The 23941-nt window shown below is 50.5% G+C and overlaps 1 protein-coding gene across 1 annotated transcript in view; it reads left to right on the top strand.

The window, feature by feature from the left end:
* The window catches only part of Gli2 (GLI family zinc finger 2), a 227555-nt gene that overhangs the window by 164876 nt on the left and 38738 nt on the right, over window positions 1-23941 (top strand). The window contains 1 exon segment of the mRNA XM_051147255.1: window positions 4908-5013. Coding sequence (XP_051003212.1) covers window positions 4908-5013 — 106 coding nt within the window.

Below are 23941 nucleotides of genomic sequence, written 5' to 3'. Positions count from 1 at the left end.
CCACTCTACCTCCTCAGGGTCTTTCTGTACAAGATCAAAAATAAATGTGCAAAATATGCGTTTTTTCAGGGAACAGGGCGTGGCCACTAAAAACTCCCCACTTTGAACTTCTTCTTAAGAACCTTGAAAAGGGAGAGATTTCTTTGAAATGACATATGATGTGTGTGTGTGTTTGTGTGCGTGTATGTGTATCCTTTCTGCTAGAAGAGCATGATTTAGTTTTATTTTTTTCTTTTAAAACACACACACAATGAAAACATTGTGTGGAATAATCAAATTCAACATGCCAGCTAAAGGTGGCTTTGTTTTTTGTATGTGGGTCTAAAGTGTGCAAGAAGTATTTGTGGGTGAAGAGGTGTGTGTATGTATGTTACATGCCCATGTGTGTGCAGGTGCACATGCATTTGAGACCAGAACAGGACATCAGTGTTTTCCTCTCTCACTAGACGCCTTATTCCTTTGGACAGTGTTTCCCACTGAACCCAGAACTAGGTTGGCAGCTGACAAGCCCCCAAGTGACTATCCTGTGCCTGTCCCCTCCAGTATTGGATTACAGGTGGCCACACCCAACTTTGTACACAGGCAGCAGGAACTGGAACTCGGGTCCTTAGGGTTGCACAGCAAGTGCACTTACCCACTGAGCTGTCCTGCCAGCCCAAGGCAGCCCTCATTTCCGCTTTCTTCTCATAGTCTTTGGCTGCTGCTGGGGCCTCTGAATGGAGGCTATTTCTCTTAAGAGCTAGAAACTAAAACTTCCTCACAGAATGCTTTGAGCTTGTATTAGTTTCTGGAAGCTTCCATAAGGAGCTTGAAGGGATGGCCCATACTGAACTGAAGTGTCTTGACTTCGGATGACCTGGCACCAACCTTCATTCCTTCACTCACCTGTATGACAAACTGGTCTGTTAATTGGTGGGGGTAAGGGTGAATTTGTGAGTGGAATCGTGAGTATGAATGAATGACCACATGCTATCTTATTACAGCGGGGCTCCAGCGACTGACCTGGATGCTGGTGAAAGGTATAGACATGAGCCAGTCCACGGAAGCTCTGTCTGCCCTGCTCATAGCCATCCCCCCTAGCTCTTCTTTTTCTTTTTAAAAGCATTTGACTGGGCAGGGGACGTAGCTAAGCCCTAGAGTGCTTGCCGAGCATGTGTGTGAGGTCCTGGGTTTCATCTCCAGCACTGAGACAAAGAGAAGGCAGATGCCTGTACACATTTAGAAAGGTGAATTGTGCGTGTGCTGGCCCCTGGCATGTGAGCTCACTCCTGCTGTGTAGGCAGGTCGCTGCCAGCTCTCCAGCCCCCCCCCCCCGGAGGTTGCCAGAAGGGAGCAGCCGGTCCCTTCACCACAGCTAGTAAATTCCTCATTTGATTTTGGACTTTGAAGGGTTCAACTATCAGTTACTAGCAGCTGTCACATGCTGCCTAAATGTGCACACTCTGTCCTCAGCGTGCACTATGTGCACATGCATGTGGGAGCCAGAGGACAGTCTTGGCTATTCTCAGTTGCTGTCCATTTGATTTGACATGGGGTATCTCACTAGCCTTGAGCTTGCTAAGTAGGCTATGTGGCTGACTATTAGCCCAGGGATCTGCCTGTCTCTGCCTCACCAGCTCTGGGACTACACGTGTGTACCATCACTCCCAGCTTTTACCTTTTAATGTGAATAAGTGTTTTTACCTTGTCCATATGTATGCCTGTGTGCTGTGTGCATGCCTGGTACCCGCAGAGGCCAGAAGAGGCTGTTAGAGTTCCTGAAACTGAGTTAAAGATGGTTGTGGGCAACCATGTGGGTGCTGGGAACCAAACTCAGGGTTTCTGCAAGAGAAGCCAGTTCTCTTAACCACTATCTCCCAACCTCGGGTTTAAAGAAAAAAAATGGGGAAATAGGGAGAGGCTTCTGGGAGATGGAACCCAGGCTTGATGCTTGCCCTGCAAGCATTTTTAACGGATGGAGCCATCTTTCCAGCCCAGTACGCATTTTCTCTTTTGTGTCTTTGTAACATCCACATATAGCCCTCGTTCTTAGCTTCAGACAGGCCGATGGAAACTGCACATAAAAACTTACCTAACCCCTGGAAATGGCCAGAATGTCTGACTCCCACAGCTCATCAGCCTCCAAAGTGCCTGGCCCTTCTGTCACACTTTAGAGTCGCAGCCACATGCCCATGCTCACCTGTTCAGAAGCAGGGAACTCAAACGAGGGTGGCCATCTGCTTCTCCGCAGCGTCAGAGCCAAGAGCCAGGCTGGGCCAAGGGCCTGTTGTCCACTGCTGGCTCCTCCTTGAGCCTGGTTTCCCAGGCTGGTTTTGCCGGAGAGATGAGCTTTGTGTTTGCCTAGTGGAAAATGCAGCAAATGTGGGGCAGTGCAGACCAGCCTAAAGTTAACATTTCAGGAGAGGCCTGGAGAGATGGTTCAGTGGTTAAGTGTACTTCCTGCTCTTGCAGAGGCCCTGAGGTCAGCTCTCAGGCCCCTGTCAGGGAGTTCACAACTGCCTTCAGGTAGCATGAGCTCTGGGGAGGGGAATTGGTGTCTACTTCTGGACTCTGTGCGAACCCGTACATATGCCACATACATTCTCTCTCTCTCTCTCTCTCTCTCTCTCTCTCTCTCTCTCTCTCTCACACACACACACACACACACACACACACACAGAGAGAGAGAGAGAGAGAGAGAGAGAGAGAGAGAGAGAGAGAGAGAGAGAGGCAGACAGACAGATGCACACATGTGCACACATGTAAAATAAGTCAGTTTTTTTTTTTTTTAATTTAGAAAAGTTTTCCTCTCATTGATAACTCAGCATTAAAGCCAGTTGGGTAGCTCATGCTTCAAGCTCAGTGCTCAGAAAGCTAATGCGAAAGGATTGTCATCTGTTCGAGGCCAGCTTGGCCTGCAGTGTGAGCCTCTGTCTCCCACTTTCCCCAAAACTGATAGCATGAAATCCAAAGGTCTACCAGCAGTTTAACAGACAGACAATGGAATAGCATTCAGCCTGCAAAGGAGAGAAATGACAGGCCGTTCCACAGCTGGATGAACCCCCAAGAACATAGGCTAAGCGAAGTAAGCCAGTCACAAAAGGACAAGTGCTCCCTAATAAAAGTGCTATCGGGTTCACAAGGACAGACCGCAGAGTGACTGTTGTCAGGGACAGGGCCCAGTGGACTGCTAGTGTTTAATGGAGACAGTTCCCCTTAACGTGTTGAAAAGTTCTGTAGGTGGAGGTGGTGACAGCCTCGCAGGGTGTATCTGGTGGTGCCTCTCAACTACCTACTTAAAATGGTGACAAGAGTAGATGCTCATGTGTCCCTGTGGGTACACGTTTATATACATCCATGCATATGGAGATCAGAGCTCAGTCTCTGTTCATGCTTCTGGTGCCATCCACCTTGGGTTTTGAGACATGTTCGCTCACAAGGACCTAGGTCCCAACAATTGGGCTTAGACTGTCTGGTCAGAGCCGCAGCGATGCTCTGGCTCCACCTCTTCAGTGCTGGGTTTACGAGTGTGCCCCGCCTCGATCGGCTTTTCCTGTGGCTTCTGGGCTTTGGACTTGGGTCCACTGAGTATCTCCCCAGCCCCCAAATCTCCACTCTTAATATTAATTACCAACCTGTGCGTGCTGGCGGGGTCTCCAAAACCGAAAACACCAACACGTGTGTGTCAGTTCGGAGCTGAGTCAGCCCCTGTCTGCACTTGGCCTGCACTCAACAAATCATCGTGATAATTGCAGGATGCTCTTTGCTTATTGAAAGAAAATGCCTGGGTGCCCCAGAGGCAAACATAATTATAGGCTTTAGGAAAACAGGGCCTTTTAACAAGTAGGCTGGGAAAAGGCTAAGGACTGGAGTGGTCCTCATTTCTCCTGGACTCTTCCCTTAGTCAAAAGGCCTCTGGCCCAGGGAAGCAAAGATGAGTCTGTCTGCTGCATCGGCCCCATAATCGGGGCTGCTGACAGCTGGGTATACCTTGATAGATGCGCTGAAATAAGGCTGTTCTTTGTAAACAGAATCTGTTACTAGTGTAAAAACTAGAAAATTCCCTTCTACGGTATTGTGGTAAGAGTTAAATTTACCATTGTTGGGGGCTGGGGAGATAGTAAAGACCTTGCTGTAAAAGCATGAGAATCCAATCCCCGTCACGAATGTCAGAAGCCTGGTATGGTGATGTGTGTTTGTTATCCCAGCCCTGGGGAGGCAGAAGCAGGAGGATCAGTGGGCCTCACTAAGCAGCCAGCCTAGCTGAATCAGCGATCCCTAAGTCCCCGTGAGAGACCTCGTATTATAAAACAGTGTGGACCGTCCTGAGGTCATGTATGTGAACGTATGTTTGTACACGCACACACATACATACAAACACGAAAATAAGCACTTACACACAGAGTGGAGAATTAGCTATGTAAGCAGATGCCGCCCCCCCCCACCAAGCTGGGCCTGGGCCTGGTTCACAGATGGTTGTAGGTAAATATGTGCAGCCTGTGTGCACGGTGGATCTGAGGCTGGTACCTGATGCTGCTGAAGGAAGCCACACGCAGCCAAGCTGGGGTGGGCAGAAGCTGGCGGGAGTCGGAGCCTGTCAGCGCTGTCAGCCCTGATTTGCGGCCAAGCTGGGTTCCCCAAGTTCAAAGAGCATTGAGCTGCTTGTCTTTGTCAAGAGCACTGCTGGGGATCTTTTATGTGGAAGATGTAGGATTCTCGGGCTGGCTTTGATTATTTATTCATCCCCCTCCGTGGGTGTGTGATAGCGCAGGCATCATGGAGTCCCTTGTCCTGGCCACTCTTGCTCAGGAATTCATGGAGCTTAAAACCTTTTGAAAATTGTTTTTCCAGGGAGGGGGAAAGTTTTTGAAGTCCTCTCTCTCTCTCTCTTTCTCTCTCTCTCTCTCTCCCCCCCGCCCTCCCCACAGTTCCTCAGCAGCTCCTGCCGCCTTTCCACGCGCCTTTGCCGATTGATATGCGCCACCAGGAGGGACGGTACCATTACGATCCGCACTCTGTCCACGGTGTCCATGGGTAAGTGTTGGCTTCCGTCAGCTGCTCCTGCTGTGCGGCCACCCGCCTCTGTCCTTTGAGGTCACAAAAGTGCTGTGACTGTGACTTCAGGAACAGGTGATAAAGGCACATTAGCCTTGCTCTGGCTTCCCTTGAGTAGCAAGCTTGGATCAGTCTCATGCCACAGTCTGTGGCACTAGGCCCCCTCATTGGTCCCTACATGAATAGAGGCTCGTCACCCATCTGGTACCCCAAGCCCAAGTCAGGAGTATAACCTTAGGTGCAGCCTGCTCTGACGTCATTGTTGGAGTCCCCCCTTTTATTATCTCAGGTGTGCTGAGGCATTTGTGTCATCCCCTGGACCCTAAAACAAGCTCAGAGCGATGCCTTTAGGTCTCTTTCTGCTTCCCGACTTGAGGTCCCCAAGGAAAAAGGCTGTGACTGGGCATTTGTGCCCGGGACCTCCAGCCCTGGCTGTTAATTCTCTAGAGGCTTGTTACTTTCTCAGCCCTCCCCCCCCCCCCACGCCACACATTCTCCTGAGGAGAGACCCAATTACTTTCTTCATTGCAATGATAAAATACCTGACCAAAGCAACACAAGGAAAGAAAGTGTATTTTGGTTCATGTTTTGAGGATACAATCCACTGTGGGGCAGAAGTCATGACAGCTGGTCACATGGTATCCACACTCAGGAAGCTAAGAGAGATGAATCTTGGTGCTCAGTTGGCTCTGTCTGTCCGTCCGTCCATCCGTCTGTCTGTCTGTTTGTCTCTGTCTGTCTGTCTATCTGTCTGTCTCTGTCTCTGTCTCTGTCTCTGTCTCTCTGTCTCTCTCTCTCTCTCTCTCTCTCTCTCTCTCTCTCTCTCTCTCTCTCTCTCTCTCTCTCTCTCTCTTCAGTGAGGGACCCTAGCCCATGTAATAGTGCCACCCACAGTTAGGATGCATTTTTCCCCCAAATAACCCAATCTAGAAAATCCATACAAGGGTATGTCCCCTATGTGGTTCTAGACAGTCAGGTTGATCACCGGTGATTGAAATAACAGGAGCTAATGGCAAGATGAAGTTATAATATATAAACGCAGGTTTATTGGGGGGAGGGGAATGGGAGATTGAGAGATAAAGAGAGGTGTGAAGAGAGGGAGAGGGAGAAAGAGAGAGGGGAGATCGAGAGGAACCAAAACGTCTGTATAATATAGTGAGGAGCCCCTGGGAGAGGGGAAGGCCCTCCCTTGAGCTAGGGAATTCTGGGAAGAGGGCAGGGTATGCCAGCCACGCCCTGCAGCAAGGAGAGACCTAACAACCAGTATTAACCCTCACAGAGGGCTGGGCCTTGGAGGGTTCCCTACTCCCAGCCTTCCCACCAGCCTCTATGCTTGATGCTTGGGGCGTGAGTCCCCCGTCAGTCCCCTTCCCTTCCCACTCTTCTCTGGCCACCTCACCTGTCCGCATCAAGTTGCCATCTGGGGTGCTGAGTCAGTCCTTGTCACCTGTCTTGATGATTGGCTCCTGTTGCCTGCCCAGCCTGACCGCCCTCAGCTTCAGAGCCAGTCCCTGAGGAGAACTGGATACCCCACCCGAAGTGGGACCCAGCTCTGGATCCCAGCACCATTGCCAGAGCAGAGCAAGCTGGTAGCGTGCGCACTCCACAGAGACTCTGAGCATCTGTGGGCAGCTGTACCTACAATGACAGATGCGTCGGTAGCTTTGCGTGCAGCAAGAATGCTGAGTAGCGAGACCCCACTGGAGCTCCACTTGAGAGAACTTATCTCTCTCTAGAATAAAATCAGTCAGCATGTGTGCTCAGATGTGCAAAGCCTCAGGACACCTAGTGCCAACTATATGACCCGGGTGGCCTGAGTTCAATCCCAGGAACCCATGTAAAGGTAGAAGAAGAGAACCGACTCCCCAAAGTTGTCCTCTGACCTCCACATGTATATCATGGTGCACATGCCCCCCCCCCACACGGATAATACAAGCAATACATATATAATGCCCGTTAAGTGCGTTAATTAAAACTAAGTTTCCCGTTTTGGAATAAATTCAGGCAGGCAAAAGTTGTAAAAATTAAACAAGATAAAGTACACACCCTCCACCCAGCCAGTCAAACATTAACATCCTATATCATCCAATACCAATACAGTGAATTAACCTACACATCTGGTACAAATGTGGATAATGTTTCCTTATTGGGGATCCAGTGCAGGATCTCACGCTGAGTATATAAATTAGTAGTTTGTGTGTGTGTGCGCATGTGCATGCGTGTGTGTGCCCACACATACAAGTGGAGACCAGAGGAGGACATCAGATGCCCTTCTCTGTCACCCTCCTTTCTCCCTAGAGACGGAGTCTCTCCCTGAACCTAAAGCTCGGCTGACAGCCTGCAGGCTTCAGCAGTCCTCTTGTCTCTGTTCTCCTACAGTGGACTTTCAGATCCGCAAGCCACGCCCAGCTTTTGAAGTGGGTGCTTGGGGTTTGAACACAGGTCCGAGTCTTGCACGGCAAGTTCTCTTACTCGCTGAGCCATCTCGCTAGCCCTTAGCCAGGGACATTACCATGTGGCTCACTGGCTTCCATGTCCCTTGCACCAGACTGGGTACCCGAGGGGGGGCGTGTCCATTTGCTGTGGCTACAATACAACACAAATGTATTACCATACAGTCCTGGAAGCCAGAGACCAGAACTCAGTCTTATATGGTGTGGACAGGGCACGCTACTTCTGGAAGGAACACTTTGTCTTTTTCTATTTCTGGAAGCCCCCCTGCATCTTTTGGCTTGCAGCCCTAACCTCACTAGACCACCTTTCCCCCTGCGCCTGCCTTCACACCACTCTTCTCTTAATTACAGTTTCAACAAAGACACTTGCTATTGCTTTTAGAGATGATCCAGCTGGGTCCAGCATCATCTCTACATCCTGACATCCTCCCCAAAACTGCACCAGTGATGTAGATGGCATTGACAGGCTCAGTCGGTGAATATGCATGCCTCCTTAGGGGCTATGTCATTTGAGATCACCAAGCTTGCTGCAGAGCCTGGAAGGTGGGCCCAGTGGTGCTTCTGTGAGGTTTAGGGGACCAGACTCTGGGACATAGCCCAGGAGGGTTTTGCTTGTCAACCCCACTGCCAGGAAGCAATGTAGAGTTCTAGGACCTTGCCCTGCTAAGGCAGGCCTCAGAGGCTCCTTGATAAGCTCAGGGTAGTTGGTCTCCACCAAGAAGACCAAGAAGAGAGATGATAAAAGCTTCAGGGCTGGAAGGCACATCTCATTCTCATAGTCCCCGAATCCCAGGTGAAAACTAGACAGACCCTGCAAGAAAAACGGCCCCATAGTTCTGGCTTCTGTGATTAATGTGGTCCGAGCCGGGTGGCGTCCCCAATCCATCAAGCCTGGGTTGTAGCCTGCCTGCTACCACCAATGTGTCTAATTACACAAGCGGCACGTGGCAAATGAAGCACCGTGTCATCTCTTGTCAGTGGAGTCTAAGCCAGCGCCTGCCTCTTGGAGTCACAAGGCCCTTTGCTTGTCGCCGGGTGCACCTGCTGCTCTGCTCAGCCCTTCTTGCTCCACACTACTTAAACACTCAGACCTCTGCCCATGGCTCTTAGGAGTGGAGGACCGCAATGTACAGGCTCTGAGTCTAGTGACCCCTGTACCCACAGGACTGCCTCGGTCTTACTTAAAGCTTTGCTGTTGTCTCTGCCAGCACAAAAGAGGTGTCGGTGTAAGCCGACAAGCCTCACTCTTGGACGTGCACATGTCTACTAGAGTCTTAGGTCCCAGACCTGAGGCTAATGAAGCTGACCTACAGTCACCTCTTTTTTTTTTTTAATAACTGTTGTAAAAGAAATGGCAAGCCCCCACCAATTGTTGGTCTGCAAGTCCATAACCCCCTTCCTTACAGATCCCCCCAAATGCTGCAGCTCCAGGAGAGCAGTAGATGATGTTCACGGGCCCCCAAAGAAGGTTACAGGCCTCTGGTTGCCAGACTCTGGGACATGAGAGGACTATGGGTACAGTTCAGCTGGATGGGCCCTCCTTCCCACTCCTGCCACATCCCCTCCCCAAAGTCAGGTCCATCATCAATATGTGGCAGGAAACCTCCCCTCTGAGACCTAGAAGAAGGGACCCACCCACTCTGCCTTGTTGTGGTCCTGAACCCCCCTCAGAGCTTTTACCATGTTGCCATCTGCCTGCCTGCCTGCCCGCTTGCCTGTCTGTCTGTCTGTCTGGCACTAACAACCCCTCTAATAAATCTCTTATAAAAAAAACAAAACAAAACCAAGATGTAATCTGAATAAATTATAATAAATTAAAACATAAAAATAAAAAAAAACAAAAACAAACTACCTTAGTGTCCCCCATTGAGTGCCAAACTGAAGACCTTTCAGTGATCTTAATAGCAGAGTCCACCGAGTTGTTTTCTAACAGCCACAAGCCTGTCGATCCCTGTGGAGCATGGCTGTGAGGGTGCACGTGGGAGCCAGAGAACAACCTCGGCAGTAGTTCCTCAGGAGCGCTTCACCTTGTTTTGTAGCACAGTGTCTCCCACTGGCCTGGAATACCCCAAGTAGCCTGTCGTGGCTAGGCAGCGAGCCCTCTGGTTCTGCCTGCCTGTCTCCCTAGCACTGGGATTGGAAATGCACGCTTTGGATTATTGCCCTCTCTTCTGCACGTCGTCGCCAATTATTCTTAGTGAACCCAGAGTTTGCTAATTCAGCTAGGCTGGCTGGGATCTGCCTGTATCCACCCCCAACACTGGGCTTACATACCCTTTCCACCATCTGTAGTCGGACTTCGCTACTCTATGGGTTCTCCCTTTTTTCCCATCCTTCCCCCGCCCTGGTTTCGCCCTCCATCACTAGATAGGAGAGAGAGATAGAGATCCCTGAATCAAATTTCTCTCCTTTTGTTGCTTCTTTGATCACAGCTACTAGTAAACCGCAACCAACCTCCTTAATCGACTGACAGCCACTGATACCACCTCTCGGGGAGCTAGTATTTATATATCCTCTGAAAAAGTTCCCAGAATTCCAAACATCACACGATCGAAGAAACGCCTCTGCTGGAGCGTGAGGCAAATCATAGTCAGTTGCTGCAGAGAATTCATAGGAGCCCCACATCCCCATGCCTGGGATTAAAACGAAAACACATTCTTAAAATATCCCAGAATTCTCATTACCGCCACATCTGGATTTTCTGTGGCAACTGGGGAATCTAAACTGAAGTGCTCATGTTTGCTCAATAAGCACTTTTGCCCACTGACCATCTCCCTGGCTTTTCAGCTCTTTTGGGGGGTGCTTGAAACAGGGATATAGTGCTCTTTTTGGTGGTGCACCGCCACCACCCCCTTTTTTTTGTTGTTGCTTAACATCGGTTCTGGGGCCCTTAGTTGTTTGGCGACTGAGACAGGATGGATCAGGGGAGTGTGTAGACTAGTTTAGAAGCATGCTGCTAGAGGTTATTGTTACTATGGGTCTCCCTTTCACCTGTTCCAGAAGAGGCTTTATCACAGGCAGGACGTGGCATGTCTTAAGAAGAGGGGGCTATCTGGGGGCTGGGGCACAGGTAGGTCAGAATGGGACCAAGGGAGGAGGGGATCTTTCTCCCACTGGAGGAATTTGGACATCTGTCTCCCTATGGCCTAGGAGCAGATGATGGTCAGGGGGGCCTGGGAGCTAGTCATGGAACGGAAACCTGGTAGGAACTGCCTGGGTGTCTTTGCTGTCTACTCTACAAAAGCTAAAGGCATCTAAGAGGAGGGAACTTCAATTGAGAGAAAGCTGTAGGCAAGCCTGTAGGGCATTTTCTTAGTTAGTGATTGATGGGGGAAGGGCCCAGCCCATTGTGGGTGGTGCCATCCCTAGGCAGGTGGTCCTGGGTTCTGTAAGAAAGCAGGCTGAGCAAATGATGGCAGCAACCCAGTGAGCAGCACTGGTCCATGGCCTCTGCCTCAGCTCCTGCCTCCAGGTTCCTGCCCTGCTTGAGTTCCTGTCCTGATTTCCTTTGATGGTGGACTGTGATATAGAAGCCTAAGCCAAATAAATCCCTTCCCCGACAGCTACCTTTTGGTTATGATGTTTCATCACAGCAGCAGCAACCCTAACAAAGCCAGTGTTTCTCTTAAACACCCTTTTCCCGCCCCTTTGCAGGGTGACCGTTTCTTGAGGCCTTCAGGAACAAACCCAGAACAAGATTCCACACTGTCAACTAGGGCTGTAGCTTTAGTGGTGGAGGGCTTGCCTCCAACGCACGAGGCTGGAGTATCGGAAAGAAAAAACAAAAAACAAACAAACAAAAAAAACCAACAAAGCAAAACAAAAAAAAACCCATCACACTGCTTCCTGATGCACATGTGTGGCAGTCTTGCTCACGTGCTCACAGTGCAATGGTATTGTCCCTGCACTTGTAATGCAACATCTTGGGTCTGTGGGAAATACAGACAATGGGGAGACACTTTGGTCAGGGCTTCTCTGTGACCCCTATGGGGACATACTCCTCGAGATCCCAAAGAAAGAAGAAAACACTAGCTGAGCTCAGAAACAACCCGGCCTACAGTGTCTGTACTGCCCATGTTGCCATGGGAAGAAAGGAGCGCTTTGCTGGGCTTTTTCCTCTTAAAACAGCATCGCCAGGGTGCTAGGGAAGATGTGGCAGAGTGCAGCGAGGCTGGCCATGCAGGAAAAAACAAAATGTCTTGGTACACAGTAAGCCAAGAGTACTTGTTCCCCTGAGTGGGAGATAAGGAGTCCGTGGCGCTTGTTCAGGAGGCTGGTGTCTGCCTTCACTCTCAGTGTTGCTTGGGGATCCAGCTTTGCTCTGTTCTGCCCTGAGGTTTCAGAGGCGATTGGAACTGCCTTTGTTTGGCCCGAAAGAATTTAGAGAAACTTTCCAGTGCAGCGAATCCCAATCCCAGCAACCTGGGCTATTTGTTTTTGAGACAAGGTCTCATGTAGCTCAGGCTAGCCTCAGACTGACTCTCCCTGTAGCTGAGGACGACAACACTGAACTTCTGCTCCTCCTGCTTCTGCCTCCACAGTGCTGAAATTATAGCTGTGCACCTCCACAACCGGCCTATGTCATGTTAGGAACGGAACTCAAGACTGCGTGTATGCCAGGCCCCACACTACCAACTGAACTGCATCTCCAATGCCTTTGTCCCTACACTCATGTCTTAAACTTGCTTCTGGGACCCAGATTCAAATATTCTAGTTTTTCAAGTCCAGAATGAGGCCTGCTTAATTCTAAGTTTATACAGACCAGTGTTTAGGGACCTCCCCCTATTTGTTTGACACCCTGGAAAGAAGCGCAGAGCTGTGTGCCGACTTTCTGGAATCGTAGAGTCAGCCACCTTTTCAACGACAGCAATGCTGCCTCTGAAATGGAGACATAAAATGCCCCATGTCTCTTGCTCTCCCACTCAGAGCCCCAGGCCCTCCTGGTGGACCTAAACCCATTCATATCTCAGCTTACAGAAGACGTGGAAGAGGCTATGATGACCTCTCAGGCCCAGGTGTCCTGCTGTCGTCTCTTGGCTGGCACCACGCCTGACCTCCGTGACTTCCAACCGTCCCATGTTCTATGACTACAGCTAATGGCTCCCTGCAGACCACTTGGCCCCGAGTTGAGTTTAGTTTGTAGTCATAGCAAGGCCACTCCTCATGGAGGGCAGAGACACTCTGGTCAGGGACAGATGGCTCTAGGGTTATAGTTCTTATCTTTTGGAAAGTCGACACACTGACTGGTATGTTAAGGAAGTAGAAAGAACACAAGGTGGTGGGCACCTCTTACCCAAAGTCCCCCAAGGGAACCATTTTATACATAAGAGTCCCCACCTGTCCCCAGCAGGAGCATACAAATTGGCACACTGTCACTTAAGATGGTCGTTTCTTTGCTGTGACTGTGCTCCGCTTGCTGATGTTCTAGTCTGTGGGATTGGAAGATGGCTTTCCCAAGGTCATTGGCATTGATAAACATTGTACCTGTGACTTACCAACGTGATCCTGGGGCCTGTGACAGTCTTCAGCCGTTCACCAAAGACAGCAGCTGGGCAGGAAGAGATGTGTCTGATGTCTTCTGGACTCTTAGCTCTGTACCCTAGGTTGTGAGTTACACTTTGTTTGTGCTTCTTAAAGAATCGACTTTCTCGCTCAGCAAATGTGGGTGCTCCCTTTTAGAGCCTGGTAGAAGGGGATTTTGGAAGGGCATGTCTGCCTGCTTCCTGGGCTGAGGTGTGAGATGGACTCAGGGTCACCCACCAGAGGCCTTATCCCTCCTCCTGACAGGACTTCTCTTCTGTCTTTGGCTCTCTCTCTCTCTCTCTCTCTCTCTCTCTCTCTCTCTCTCTCTCTCTCTCTCTCTCTCTCTCTGTCCCTCTCTCTCTCTCTCAAATCTGCCATGGCTGACAAATTACTTCCTCGGAGCAACTGGTCAACAGACAGAGGGAGAGGAGAAAGCCTAGAGCAGACTGTGTGGACAGCCTTCCCATGATGGAGCGACCCTCAGGCAAGGAGAGACCTGTTTCTCTTTTGGTCAGCCCAGCTGTGAAGCAATCAAGACTGCTACCATGCAAGCACAGAAATGTCATCACCCTCCATTCACAACAGGGAAACTGAGGCACTGGAAGGCAGGCCACCTCTTCCCTGACATACCTTGTGTTAGACTTTGGCATTGTGTTAGATGACCCAGAAAAACAGCTCAAGGAGAGATTTATTTGAACTCAAATTTTGGCCATAGTCATGTGAGCCCATGGTGAAGCAGAGACTGTCGTGGTATCAGGATCTTGTGACAGAGGAGGCTGCTCATCACGTGGCAGCCAGGAAACAGAGAATTGAGAAGGAGCCAGAGGTAAAAGACACGCCCTTTAGAGCTGAGGAGATGGCTCCCTTGGGTGTATGCAAGCTGAGGACATGACTTCAGTATCCTAGCACCCACCTTAAACAGCCCATCAGGGCTGTGCACATATACAATCCCAGTGCTAGGAAGGCAGATCTCTAGGGCTTACTAGCCAAATTGGGATGGGGGGCGGGGGGAAGGGGAGGTGTTCCAGGTTCAGTGAGGGATCCTATCTCAAGAAGTAAGGAAGCCACCCAACATGGACCTCTAACCTTCACATGCCTGAATCTCTCTCTGTTTCTATTTTCTTCCCTCCCTCCTTGCCTCCTTCCCTCCCTCCCTACCCCCAAAATGACCTACTTCCTCCAACCAGGCTTCAGTTCCCAAAAAAATATCATCAATTATGTATCCATCCATGGGTTAATTCCTTGACGGTTCATTAATCCACTGATGAAAAGCAGAGTCCCCATGATCCAATCACTTCCCAGGATACCCTCACCCCCACCCTGCAGCTGTTAGGCAGGCCTTTAACACTTATGCCTTGAGGGACTCTTCAGAGTTAAACTATAACGCATTCTAGCATGGCACAGGTAGGATTTGAACTCTAGGCCATATGATTCATGCCACCATCTCCCCCTGCTCTGAGAATGCAAGATTCACAGCCCAGAAACATGTCCAGTGGTGTGGGACAGACAGCTCATTTATAATGGAATCTGGCCCGTAAAAGTTTAATGAGGAGCTTGTCTGATAAGATGCCTGGTCTTTGATCTTTGTGAATGCCAGCTGCTCCGGTAAGAGGCACTTCCTGACTTTGGCTTTGGAAGCATCGATGGGGTCAGCTGGGGGCAGAAGCCAGTGGGGAGTGAAGGTGTAGTCCCGGAGAGACTAGGCTGCATGTGTGTTTCCAGCAGCTGCAGCAGGAACAGGCTTCTGGCCAGATGTCGCCCAACATCAGGAAGTGACTCTCTGACTCCTCTCCTATCCCTTAGAGTTCTATTGGACATTTGACACTCTGCACTCCCCAGGGTGGAGGGCTGGGATGTGGACCCTGTTGTACATATGTACAGGGGCTGACTGATTAACGCCCCCCCCCCACAGACCTCAGTTTCTCTTTCTCTAAAATGGGAATGTGTTTATACCCTTGGAGTGGTTAATATTGTCAACTTGACAGTATGTAGAGTTGTCTAGGGAAGACCCTCTAGTCTTGTCTTTGAGGGAGTTTCTAGATTAATCCAGATAAGACCAGAGTGAGTAGTGTCCTTCCACACAGGCTGGGGTCCTGGGCTGAAAGGCAAAAGCCTTCGGAGCACCAGCATTCATCTCTCTCTCTGCTTTCTGAATGGATGCAGTGTGACCAGGTGCCTCATACACCTTCCCCACCATGAGGGACTGTGTGCCCTCACACTGTGAGCCAGAATCAACCTGAAGTTGCTTTTATCCGGCATTTTGTCACAGCAATGAGAAAAGGAACCTACACAGCACGGGAGGCGGGGTTAATGTGAGGACAAGTGAGTTATTTCGTGCTCTATGGTGGGTCTAGATTAGAAGTTTCCCCAGAAGGCCTTGCCCAAGGCTTGCAGCCCACCCTGTGGTGCTGTGGGAAGTGGTGGGACCTTTGAAGGGGTGGCAATTAGTGGGAGGAAGTTAAGTCGTGGGTGCTGTTGCTCTTGGAACCCTGACCATCGTGAGGTAAAGACGCTAACCCCACCACTTCCTCCTTGCCTCCTTGTGATGTCCTCTGCCACCACAGGTCAGATCAGCAGGCCTTGGTGCCTGTGGACTTTCAAAAGCAAGAGCTAAGACAAACTATTTTCTAAAATATGTGTGTATATGTGTGTGTGTTTCACATATGAGTGGGTACATGTGTATATATGTACATGTATATACATGTGCATGTGGAGGCCAGAGCTCAGTTCCTGTATCACCATTCATCTTGATGTTTGAAACAGGATCTCTCTCACATGCTTAGTATTTACCAATCTGAGCCAGCCATGGTGCAGCACGCCTTTAATCCTAGCACTCGGGAGGCAGAGGCAGGAGGATCGCTGTGAGTTTGAGGCCAGCCTGGTCTACAAAGTGAGTCTAGGACAGCCAAGATTACACAGAGAAACCCTGTCTCGGGGCGGGGAGAGTTTACCAATTTGGCTAAGCTGCCCCAGGAATTCTGTCTCTGTCTCTCAAACACTGTGATTACAAGGTACACCACCACGTTCTGCTTTTATTTTATTAAATGAGTTCAGGGAATCAAACTCAAGCCTTCATCACCGACTGGTAAACACTTCACCAATTTGAGGCATCTTCCCAGCCCAAACTTCCCTTCTTTCTGAGTTGGTTTTAGTACATGTATTTGGAAAGCTGGTAACACAACACACATGGCAGAATTGGTGGCACTTGCACAGCTGTGTTCATACTTGAATGCGCACTCATAGATACACACATCACACCGAGAGAAAATAGAAAGGCAGGATGGGAGGAGGGGAAGATTGCAGGGTGACAGGCTGGAAGGGGATGTGGGCCCTAGCACAGGGGAGGGGGGGGGAGCTGCCTCTTCTGCCTAAGCCAGCCCTCCGAGACTGTCTGGACTCAGTGAGGGGCAGGCAGATACAGTACTGCTGAAGAGGGAACCTTCCCCAGGCACGCATTAGTGGGTACTACCTTTGAGAGAAGGTTTATTTGAGCCTAGGATTAACCCGTGTAGCTTTGATGGACCAGCAGGACATTCCACACAGCTCTTGGCAAGGCTGAGCTGTCAAGTCGGCCAAGCTTGTCTGCCATCCCTACAGACTCTTTTTTTCTAGAAGACCACCTCCTCCTCCTCTTCCCTCCCCCTCCTCCCTTCCTCCTCCTCTTTCTCTCCATCCTCCTCTTTCTCCCCATCCACTTCTAAGACCAGTCTCTACCTAGTCTCACCAATGGCTTTGAGGCATTGCCTTTCTAGAAGATTCCACTCAGCAGTACTTAGGCAAGGGTAGATTGATTCTACTGTAGACCAAGACTTCACATCCCCACATGGTAACCAGTGCCCAGGTCCCCTAGAGAGGTTCTTATCTTCACAAGGCTCTCCTGGCCTTTTCGAAAGCCTAGCAGTGTTTCCTGGCCCCACTACTTACCTGGAACAAGTCTAAGGCTACCTTGTGCCCCAAAACATGCCCCAGCACCTCTCTGCCTGAGAGTCAAGCACTTCCCTGTCTCCCTGACAGCAAGCTCTGGTCTTTGAACTTTTCTTTTTGTCTTTTCTGAGGCAAGATCTCATGTAGCCCAGACCAGCAGCTAACTCACTTTGTAGCCAAGGATGGTTTGGGTGCCCAATCCTCTCACCTCCATCTCTGTAGTGTTAGAATTGTCAGCATGAGCTACCACATCTGAATTATTCCAGGGTGAGAACCCATCTTTGTGCATGCTAAGCAAGCACGCTACCAACTGAGCTCCATCTCCAGGCCTCCCCACCCCCCACCCCCAGTCTTTTACACATCGGGAGCTTGGTGTACGAAATAGCAGTGCCTTCCTGCCGTTCTGGCTCTGGGGGAGCCAAGATAAAGAGCGTGTGGGCGTGACCAAACCTCTGTTAAGTGCTGCAGCTGGATCTTTCAGAACCACCCTACATGGCCTCTGTGGCCTCCGTTTTATGACCTCATTTCCCTACGCAAACAGCAGTGTTTACTTAGTTGAGATATCTGCTTTGGGCCAGCTCCAAATACTGATTAGTCTTACGAGAACTCTGCCGAGGAGTGTCAGGGCGAAGCCAGAGCTCAGCTGGGTCTGCTGTACTTGGGCTGCGGCAGGAGTCTGGAGGTGTCGGGTCCACTTTGGCTACAGGTGTACCTGTCACAGAATGAGCTCTCCGGACAGGACTAGGGCTAGGCAGTAGAGATACCAAGTAGCAAATGTCATCCACATCTCTTGACCAGACACCTAGGTGACAGGGAAACAACCACAGCCCTGAAATGCCTTCTAGTAGCTCACGTAATGTCTTCACTACAGCCACTCCATTCCAGGGTCCTCACCGACACAGCCAGCCTGTGACCAGAGGCCTGGAGTCCTGCAGCCATCCTTCCTCCAAAATTTGGGTCTGCTAAGTATCAAGGACAAGCGGATTAGAAAAGCCTGGTGAAGGCAGATCAGCCATGGCAAAGGCGTGCCCCTCCTGTGCCCACCCTGTGTTGCAGGAGTGTGTCTGAGCCCCAGTGGTCCACTGAAGCATCCAGGTTCTTGTGTTCCAGGCCAATAAAACAGACCAGGGACACGAGGCTAGAAATACAAATAGAGTTGTTTAAGAACAGAAAAGCATTGCAGAGACTGAGAATGCCTTAATGTCTTGTTTTCATACCTGTGGCTATGATAAAATACTATGACAGGAGCAATTTGGGGGTGGGGGTGGGGGGGAAGACAAAGGATGTATTAGGCTTACAATTCTGGGTTGCAGTCCATCGCTGGGGCTTGTGGGAAAGCAAGGAGTCAGGAGCTTGAAGCCACTGGTCACATTGCATTTGCATTTCTAAGAAGAGACTACTAAACATACGCATCCCTGCACTTAGCTCACAGTCTTCAATCTCAGACAGGTTGGAATCCCCTGCCTAGGGAATGGTGCCACCCATGGTAAGTGGGTGGTCACACATCAGATAGCGTAATCAAAAAAGTTTCCTAAAGACAGGACCACAGGGCAACCCAACCTGAGTTTGATAATGCTTCACTCAGACTTTCCCCAGGGGATTCTGGGTTGTGTCAGGTTGACAATTAAAACCACCCATCACCACTAGTGAGCTTAGAGAAAAGCCCAAAAGCACTGACCAGGAGCCGCATGAGTTTCCGTGGCGTCATTTACGTAGCATCAAACTCATTTACATACCATGGGCTTTTCTTGTGTGGTTTGTTGTGTAAAGTCTGGGCAGCGAAGGGTTTCTAGTCTTTTCCTGCCTGATGTCTTCTTTTATATATTAATATTGATGTGGTTTTTTTTCCAGTCTCATGTAGCCCAGACTGACCTATAGTTAGTCAAGAGTGATCTTGAACTCCTGATCTTTCTGCCTCCACCTGTGGAATTCCAGTGAGGCACTGGAGATGAGCCAAGACCTTGGGAGCCCCATGTGCCCCCACTTCCCTGCCCTAGGTCTGTCACTTCTCTGTTGTTTACAATACAATAATGAGTTCTTTGTCCCCAACTTCCATGACAGTTTCTCTTTGGCACCTACCCCTAACAGTGCTATTGACTTGGATGAGCATTTTGTATATTATGGCTGCTCATTTCCCTAACAGTGCCTTGTTTAGTTTTGCTTTGTGGCATTTTCTTTGGGAACTTGCATTTACAGTCAGTATTTCATTTATTCTCCCTTCATCCCTTCACTCATTTGTTCTTTGTTTCTTAGTTTGTTCATTGTACTGTTCTGGAGCAGTCTGCATCTCCAGGCATCTGGGGTGCCCTTGTGCCTCTCGGCACGGCTGCTGGGGCGCCTTTGTCCTGTCCTGGGGGCTCCTTGTGTGGTGGGGCTCTGTAATTCACTCCGGAGGTTGGAATTTCTGAGTCACAGAGTTTTTACATTTTCACCCTCCAGGATGTTGCCAGGTGGTTTGGCCAGCAGGAGCTCCCACCCACAGGGTTGAGCAGATGAGCCACTGCAGGAGGGCACTGGCTGGGGAGGTAGCTCAGTTAGTGAGTACGATTCCCAAAACATACATTAAAAAGAAGGAGAGGAGGAAAAGCTGGGTGTGGTGGCACGCATGTAACCCCAGAACTGGGGAGATAGAGACAAGTGGATCCTGGCTCCATGGCAAGCATGCCTAGCCCAGTCTGTGAATTCCAGACCAACAAGAGACATCACTGGATGATGCCTGAAGAATAACAACTGAGTTGTCCTCTGGCTTGTATACACACACACACACACACACAACACATACACACACACACACAACACATACACACACGCACACATACACACACACAGATACACACACTCACACACACACACACAACACATACACACATACACACACACACACTTTCTTTTTGAGACAAGATCTCACATTGTAGCTCTGGCTGGCCTAGAACTTTCTATCTAGACCAAACAGGCTTCAGACTCACAGCGATCCTTCTGCCTCTACCTCTGCCTCCTGAGTGCTGAGATCAAAGGTGTGCACACCACTATGCTCAGCAATATACGCATTTAAAAAAAAAGATTTCACCCTTACCTGGGCCGGGAATATAGTCCAGAGTAGAAGGATCTCTCAGGGCTCGCAAAGCACTAGGTCCAGTGCCACAAAAAACAAATAGTGGACTGCTGATGTCATCTCTGAAAGTGCAGTTGCCATGAATACATGTGTTTTTAGAATGCAATTTTTGGAACTGTGCAAGTAGATGTGTAGAAAGCATAACGAGCAAGCTTCCCATACGAAACAAAACAAAGAAACCCAACAAAATCCAAAGCAACAAAGGACCATCAGGAGGGAGGTGGAGCTCCTTGTGAGCTTTGAGGGGACATCCTGGGCTCTGGGAGGGCCTGGGCAGCCAATGCAGGCCTATTTGCTAGGCAGGAACAGACACAGGCCCTGCCCACCTCAGTAGAGGCGGAAAGAGGCTGAGCAGCAAGGTTCGGGCATCAGGAATTCAGTTCCCTCTCTGACAGGTCTGTGGGCCCTGCTGGGGGCCAGAAAGAAAGCACAAGACTCCGTGGTGCTAGTGGCCACGGCCTCCCACAAGCTTAGCCACAGCATCAGGGCACAGGTTCCCTGCTTCTGTCATAGCGCTGTGATCCTGGTGGGTGGCCAGCATCTTGGCCCAGAGGTGGGGCTGGAGCACACAGGCCTGCAGTCCCCAGAGCCTAGGGCTTGGTGTGTCACACACACACAGGGCGGTTTCTGCCATAGGGAATCAGTGACCGTGTAATCCCAGTGGCGGCGGGAAGGCACGTTCTGGAGCCCCGTAGGAACAGAGGATGGAACGCAGGACTAAGACACCCTCCCCTCCCCTAGAGCACCCCAGCATACTCTGGAGGGGTTCCTGTTGTCCTTGCCTGCCACAGAGGGTGCACCCACTCAGACTTGTGTCATCTCCAGAAATAACACAGGAGCCTTGATCTCTGAGAGTTCCATAGTCACCAGAGTTCCTGGGATTAGAGCTGACTCCACCCCTGGACAGGATCTTCAGCAACCACACATTTGCACAAACTAGGCTTTTAAAGCAGTGGGAATGTATTCCTTCCTGGCTCTGGGGTAAGGAGTCACAGGGCAGCCTCACCAGGCAGATGGCAAGAGGATCGCTGCTCTGCCTCTTCTAGCCTCTGGTCCCCTGGTGGTAGCTAACATTTCTCAGCTTAGGACCACCTCACTGCCATCCCTGCCTCCAGGTCACATGGTCCTCTCCGTTTTGAGCCCAGTGAGGACCCTGTAATGACATTTAGGACTGGCCACTTACATCATCCCAAACTTCACCTTCGTCATGTGTGCCGTGTCCTCTGTTGCATAGATACGGTCAATCACAGGTTTCAGGGATTAGGATGTAGACGTGTGCTTCGGAAATGTCACTGGCTTCCCTCATGCCTTCTACACATGTATTTCCTCACTGCTGATTCATAGAATCACAGCTGTGATTGCTCTTTGCTCATGAAGAGACAGGCATAAAGAGGGCACACAGTTTTCTCCCAAGCACACAGCTCAGAGGAAACTGAGCTGAGCTAAACTGGAACCCAGGTCTTTTGTTATTTATGCCTGTTATTCTTACTGGTTATCTATCCTCCATTCATCCATCCATCATGCAACCCATCCATCCATCCACCTATCCATTCATCCACCCACTCACCCATTCATCCATCCATGCATCCATCCACCCAACCACCCATCCACCTATCCATCCATCCATCCACTCACCCATCCATCCCTCCATCCATCCATGCATCCATCCACCCAACCATCCATCCATCCATCCACTCACCCATCCATCCCTCCATCCATCCATGCATCCATCCACCCAACCATCCATCCATCCATGCATCCATCCACCCAACCACCCAACCACCCATCCATCCATCCACTCACCCATCCATCCATCCATCCATCCATGCATCCATCCACCCAACCATCCATCCATCCATCCATCCATCCATGCATCCATCCACCCAACCAACCATCCATCCATCCATCCATGCATCCATCCACCCAACCACCCATCCATCCATCCACTCACCCATCCATCCATCCATCCATCCATCCATGCATCCATCCACCCAACCAACCATCCATCCATCCATCCATGCATCCATCCACCCAACCACCCATCCATCCATCCATCATCCATTCACTTGACATACTAGCATGCTTCAACCTCCTAGTGAGCATAGGCTTAGTACTTGGCAAGCCGTTGGTACCTGCTCCTGGGCATGCCTACCCACCAGGGAGATAAGACAAGCTTGAACATGCCACTACCTGTAGTTCCTCCCAATGGAGCCCAGTCATCAGCTAAGCTCAAAAATGGGGAAGGCTCCATCTTCCACAGGAGTGGCTCATGAAGTATCTGACCCGGGACTGAGGGCTTCTTGGGCAAGGGGCTTCTGGTGAGTCTTGGGGGGAAATGAGGGTAGCTGAGATGATGAAGATGGGACATCAGGAGCTGTAGCCTGTATACTGCCTCGAAGGCCACAGGTCACCCCAGAATCCAGCCTAGGAGACGTATAGGGTGACTATCAAAAGTATCTGATCTAACCCTTCCCACCTCCACAGAGACCCCAGACCAGGCTGGACACCATCAACTCCTGGTGTTTCAACTTACTGCCTGCACTGGTCCCACATAGCCAAGCCAAGTGTCTCTTTGAGTCCCAGTAGTTCTGTCTGTGAGATGAGACGCAGGCGCCTGCCTGACTAGAGCCTCTCTGTCCTGTCTTGGATGCTCAGGGCCGACCTTCCCCACTCTCTCCCTCCCCTGGTGGGAGATCAGAGCCCACCCTGGTGCTCAGGCTGAGTCTGGGTGAGTCAGCATACTGTTCGCTTTCCCAGACAGGCATTGCTGGGTGGGGCTCAGGGCCCCAAGCCCGCTCGCTCCCCCTGCTCTCACTCCATTAGGGAGAACACGTCCAATCCTGCCCGAGGGCTGTTCCCTGCTCCAGAGCCCACACCCTCCCTTCATTTCCCCCATCTGTGAAAGCCTTGCTCACACTCCCAGCCTGTATCACCCTCATACCTCCCCTCCAGGAAGACATGGCTCCTGTCATTCTAGCTCCCCAGAGACCCATTACCAAGGGTCTGGGCGTGCTAGCTCAGGCCCGGTCTTGGTGCTAGGGTGCACATGGCCGGCCATGTGGGATTCTCAGCAGCAGGTCTCCTTTTGTCTCTTGCCAGAACTCCTGTGCCGACATGTGGGAAGGGGGCATGCGTTGGGATGTCAGGAGGGTGAGCTGGGTGTACTCCCCCCCGTCCCCCGCTGAGCTCTTGTGTTCTCATGCTGTTTAATATGAGAAAGGGCGGGGGGGGCGGGGGTGCTGGGTGAGCATCTACTAAGCGCCCAGTACAGTTACTCCACACATTTCTCATGTTTTGTTCATCTGTCTACACCTACTCATCCGTCTACACCCGCAGGAGCCTGCAGGCCAGGAACACTAGGCTCTAAGGGGTATAGGACCAGGCCACACAAGAGTGCCAATGCCGAGATTTAGACCCCTATCTGTCTGTCTTCAAAGTTCAAACGCTGCCTACACATGTGTAGGAGTGGCCTCTTAGACACCACCACCCCAGCCAGGGTCAGCTGGAGACCAGCTGAGTGATGCCTCAGAGGGACCCCCAGGCAGAGCATCTGGGGAGGATTCGGTGAGAGGAAACATGTGTCTCAGTGAACTGGAAGTATCATCAGCAGGTCCATTTTGACCTCCCGAGGGTAGGGGCTGGCTTTCATTCTGGCTCTTGGGTGAGACTTATGGCTTTCGTAAACATATATGAGGAGGGTATCCGTGTGTACATGTTTGACTGCATTTGCAAGTGCCTCTGCACGTGTGTACATAGTCACGTGGAAGCCAGAGGGTGGCATCAGGTGTCTTCCTCAATCATTCTACCTTATTTTGGGAACCTGGAGTCAGTCCTCTCACCCCCAATTCTACTAGACTGGCTAGCCTGTGAGCCCCAGAGACCCTCCTCTCTCTGC

This window comes from Acomys russatus, chromosome 6 (assembly GCF_903995435.1).
Source record: "Acomys russatus chromosome 6, mAcoRus1.1, whole genome shotgun sequence".
NCBI lineage: Eukaryota > Metazoa > Chordata > Mammalia > Rodentia > Muridae > Acomys > Acomys russatus.
Note: the sequence above shows the minus strand (reverse complement) of the source record. Positions and strands in the feature narration are given on the sequence as shown.